At 42.9% G+C, this 5247-nt stretch overlaps 1 protein-coding gene across 1 annotated transcript; it reads left to right on the forward strand.

The window, feature by feature from the left end:
• Window positions 1-1035: 1035 nt before the first annotated feature.
• LOC102406966 (U3 small nucleolar RNA-associated protein 14 homolog A-like) lies at window positions 1036-3984 on the forward strand. Its single transcript, XM_044924304.2, is given in 4 exon segments — window positions 1036-1281; window positions 1283-2342; window positions 2345-3284; window positions 3286-3984. Coding segments are annotated over 4 exon segments (2304 nt in total). The 5' UTR covers window positions 1036-1050; the 3' UTR covers window positions 3359-3984.
• The last annotated feature ends 1263 nt before the right edge of the window (window positions 3985-5247 follow it).

The following is a 5247-nucleotide window of genomic DNA, read 5'->3' on the forward strand; positions in this document are numbered from 1 at the left end:
CCCTCTTTCTTTTAGAACTGCATGTGTTTTCATTTTAGATAACAATATTTCTGAGGGATTTCCATTTGGGAAAAGATACTATAATATAAAATATATATATGAAATATAATGTTGGGATTAATTTGGAAAAGATTTTGTTAATAATGTCAATGAAGTAGCCATTTATCCCTTTTTAAAAGTATCATTAATAGGAATGAATATCACGTGTCTTTTTTTTTTTTAATTTTATTTTATTTTTAAACTTTACATAACTGTATTAGTTTTGCCAAATATCAAAACGATTCCGCCACAGGTATACATGTGTTCCCTGTTGAACAAATTAGTTTTTGTTATTTAGCATACTACTGTGATAAAATAAAAAGTTCCTTGATACTGAACCCTCTAAAATCCTAGGATAATAACTACTTGGAATTGGTATTTTTTTTTAATACCCCCTGGATTGTCTTTGCTAATATTTTACAATACTTAGTATTTTTATTTCTATATTCATAGGTAAAATTGGTCTATGATTTTAATTTTCATATTAACTTTATTAGACTTTGGTATCAGGGATATATATTCACTCCATTGAATAATGTGAGTGTTTTTCTTTTCCTCAATACAGTAACTGTTTATATTCAGCATGGGAATTCTTTGCTCCTTGAACGTTTGAAGTAATTCCCTGGTTAATGGGCTGAAGCCTTTTATAGGGGATGTTCTTTAATAACTCGATCAATAATTTCACCAGCATTGCTCTTGTCAGGTTCTCTTTCTATTGTTAAGTCAGTTTTGGTAATTTATGTTTTTCTTCCAGAAAATTGTCTGTTTTGCTGAGATTGCTTAATTTATTTGCTTATAATTATCCATGGTGTACTTTATAATTTTCAAATATTTTCTGTCACTTTTTAATATTTATTTTCTCTAATTGTGCCATTTTTGCCTTTCATTTTTTTAGAACTAAGCTTGAATTTATTAACTCTACTATGTTTCTTTTTTTAATTTCTGATTTTATTCGGATTATGTCTTGCTTTTCAACTTCTGCTCCTGGTCCATGTGAGACAGGCTGCTGAGATGAGCGTGAACCAGGCTGCGGAGAACAACCTTCTGACTTCGAACCAACAGAAAGAACTAGAGGATTTGCCAAAAGACCACCCCTTGAGCACCAGTGAAGATGAAGGGGACAAAGATGGAGAAAGAAAGTATCAGAAACTTCTGGAATCAATCAATTCACTTAATGGAAAGGATAGGCAGAAATTGGCTGAGAGGTCTGAGGCTAGTCTGAAGGTGTCAGAGTTCAGTGTTAAGTTCTGAAGGATCAGGAGAAAACCTGGTCCTTTCAGATCTGCTTGAGCCTGTTAAAACTTCATCCTCATTGGCGGCTGTGAAAAAGCAGCTGAATCGAGTGAAATTGAAGAAGACTGTGGAGTTACCACTTCACAGAGAAGAGACTGAGCGGATCCACGGAGAAGTGGCATTCAATAAAAGCTCCCAAATCCTCTCCAAATGGGATCCTGTCGTTCTGAAGAACTGGCAAGCAGAGCAGCTGGTTTTTCCCCTGAGCAAGCCCCAATCAGCCTTTGCTTCCATCGAACACGTGGTCAGTGGCTCGAAGACAGGAACTACCTTGGAGCAGGAGATTTTAAATCTTCTCCATAAGAACAAGCAGCTCGTGACAGACCCTTTACTGACTCCCATGGAAAAGGCCTCTCTCAAAGCTATGAGCCTGGAAGAGGTAAAGATGCACCGAGCAGAGCTTCAAAGGGCCCGGGCCCTGCAATCCTACTATGAGGCCAGGGCTCGAAGAAAGAAGAGAATCAAAAGCAAAAAGTATCACAGAATTCTGAAGAAAGGAAAGGCCAAGCAAGCCTTAAAAGATTTTGAGAAGCTGCAGAAGGTCAGTTCTGGTGCAGCACTAGAAGAACTAGAAAAACTTGGCAAGGCCAGAATGATGGAGCGAATGAGCCTTAAGCACCAGAACAGTGGGAAATGGGCAAAATCAAAGGCAATTATGGCCAAATATGACCTGGAGTCTCACCAGGCTATACAGGAACAGCTGGCCAGGAACAAAGAGCCGACGCATAAGGTCCAGGCGGCCTCTGAGAGTGAGGAAGAGGAGGAAGGCCAGGAGGAAGAGTAAGAACCTCTTGTCCCTGACATGGTGAATGGGGTGCAGATAAAGGCAAATGGACTGAATCCCTGCATGTTCCAGAATCACTTCATTGATGCCAAAGAGGCTGAGGTCCAGAAAGACCTGGAGGATCCTGCTGAGCTTGAAGCCCAGGAGACTTCTGAAAGTGAGGAAGAAAGAGCAGTGGTGGAGGAAGAAAGTCTCTTGAAAGAATTTGAGGAAAGGCGATCACTTAGAAGTCTGAGCTCAACCACACGGCAGAGCCAGTGCACAGACGTGTAACAAAGGATCCTAGCAGCCAGGAGGTACTGTCCGAATTGAGGGCACTGTCTCAGAAACTCATCACGGAGAACCATCAGTCAGGGAAGCAAGGACTGAGTTCAGCGAGGACAGCTCAGAGAGAGGAACCTGCCAGGGAGGAAGAGAAGCCCATGTTGCTGCAGAGGCCAAAGAGAGCTCGGACTCTGGACGAGCTGGAGGAGCTGGGCAGAGAAGGGTGTGTTGAAAACAAGGAGCTTCCCAGAACTGCAGTGGAAGGGCTGCAGTTGGAGAAGAATCTAAGTAATCATATTGGCACCCGCAAGGAGAAGAAAAGGAAGGAGCAAATGATTGATCTCGAGAACCTCCTAACCACAAAATCGCCTTCTGTGAAGTCCTTGGTAGTTCCCATGACTGTACAGGAGTTGGAAGATGAAGAAGAGAGAGATCAAAGGCAGATAATAAAGGAAGCTTTTGCTGGGGATGATGTCATCAGAGACTTCTTGAAAGAGAAGAGGGAAGCCGTGGAGGCGAGTAAGCCAAAAGACCTGGACCTGACTCTGCCTGGCTGGGGCAAGTGGGGTGGTATGGGCCTGAAGCCCAGTGCCAAGAAGAGATGCCGGTTTCTCATTAAAGCCCCTGAGGGTCCTCTGAGGAAAGACAAGAATCTGCCAAACGTGATTATCAATGAGAAGCAGAACAGCCATGCAGCAGCTCATCAGGGGCAGGTGCTTCCACATCCATTCACACACCATCAACAATTTGAAAGGACCATCCAGGCCCCCATAGGATCTACATGGAACACCCAGAGGGCCTTCCAAAAGCTGACCATGCCCAAGGTTGTCACCAAGCCAGGCCATATCATTAAGCCTATCAATGCAGAGGATGTGGGCTGCTGGTCTTCCTCAGGGCCGGACCTCTGTCGTACAGAGGAATCCAAAACAACTCTCTATACGTCACAAAAAACATCTGGAGAATAACTGTGTGGATTGAATTGCTGAAGTAGTGACACTTTGGTGCCAGGAACCAATAGCCCCGACTGTTCCTCCACTGGCCTGGTTTTCCTTGGAGCTGCGAGATGATTCCAAAACAAGGTTAGCACACCATGGGTGTAGTTAAGCCACATTTTAGAAATAAAGGCATTTTTATCTATTTGAAAGAAAAAAAGGATTATGTCTTTCTGTTTTCCGAAGCTCCTTGTGTTTTTTTTTCCCTAAATTGATAGCTTGATTATATTTTCCCTTTCTCTTTAACTTCATAAATAATAAGAACCCTTGACTATAAATTTGCCTATGAGTAGATCCATAAAGCTTAATATGTTTTATTACCATTTTGTTATAGCTAAATAAGCTTTAATTGTACTACTAGCTGGCCTATTGAAGATCTCAGGAAAAATGCTCTAAATGGGCCTGAGATTTGTGGCTCTGTCGTGCATTCTTTTTCATTTCAATTGCTAGGTCTCATAGGCTAAGACAACCGCTCAGAAGCAAGGTCTACTAAAGTCACTGTGCCTCATCCACAAGTTTGATCTCTTATCTGCTCAGTGAGAGGAGACATGCTCCTGCCTTCAGAGTGTCTGCTTGAAACCACCTTAAATTTATTTAATAGCCATTAATAAGTAAATTATTATGTGTGTGCTAAGTCATTTCCGTTATGTCTGACTCTTTGCAACCCACCAGGCTCCTCTGTCCATGGGATTCTCCAGGCAAGAATACTGGGGTGGGTTGCCACGCTCTCCTGTAAGGGGATCTTCCTGACCCAGGGAGCGAATCTAAGTCTCTTAAGTCTCCTGCACTGGCAGTTAGGTTCTTTACCACTAATGCCACCTGGGAAGCCCAAATTACTATATACCAACATCATTTCCCACTCCAGTATTCCTGCTTGGAAAATCCTAAGGACAGAGGAACCTGGCGGGCTACTGTCCATGGGGTCACAAGAGTAGGACATGACTTAGTGACTAAACCAAGCATCATTTTGGGGGGCTTCCCTGGTGGCTCAGATAGTAAAGAATCTGCCTGCAATGCAGAAGACCTGGGTTCAATTCCTGAGTTGGGAAGATCCCTTGGAGAAGGGAATGACAACCCATTCCAGTATTCTTGCCTGGGGAATTCCATGGACAGAGGAGCCTGGCAGGTTACAGTCCATGGGTTGAAAAGAGTCGAACAAAACTAAGTGACTAAGCACAGCTCACAAGGATCATTTTGGGCTTCCCAGTTGGCGCTAGTGTAAAGAACCTGCCTGCCAAGGCAGTATACCTAAGAGACACTAGTTTGATCCCTGGGTAGGGATGATCCTCTGGAGGAGGGAATGGCAACCCATTCCAGTATTCTTGCCTGGAGAATCCCATGGACAAAGAATCCTGGCAGTCTATAGTCCATGGGGTTGTAAAGAGTCAGACATGACTGATATGCCTTAGCACCTGCATGACAAGCATCATTTTAAGCATTTTGTGAATATTAGTCCAATTAATCTCAAAAGAACCTTGTGCAATAGGTATTAATCATCCCCTTCACAGATGGGGAAACTAAGGCACAGAGAGCCAGGACTTGAACCCAGTAGGTCTGGCTCCCGAGGCTGCAGTCTGAACCGCTAGGTTAAACTATTCTTCTCTTGAAATTCTGCCTGCTTATTCCTGCCATACAAATACCTCTGTAAGTAAGTTAGAGAAAAATGTCTCCCTCTATATTCAATTTAAGATTTTTGAAAAGGTTATAACTCCATGTCACTATGGACTACAATATCTGTTAGCTTGTAGGTACAGTCAGAGGACTGAGGGAAAAAGTTTTCTCTCCTCAGAGGAGTCAGAACACACCTGTCTTATTCTACTCCTCACTGGAATTGCCTCCAGATCATGTCCCCCGCAGTGTGCTTGCCCGGAGAAG

This window comes from Bubalus bubalis, chromosome 10 (genome assembly GCF_019923935.1).
Source record: "Bubalus bubalis isolate 160015118507 breed Murrah chromosome 10, NDDB_SH_1, whole genome shotgun sequence".
NCBI lineage: Eukaryota > Metazoa > Chordata > Mammalia > Artiodactyla > Bovidae > Bubalus > Bubalus bubalis.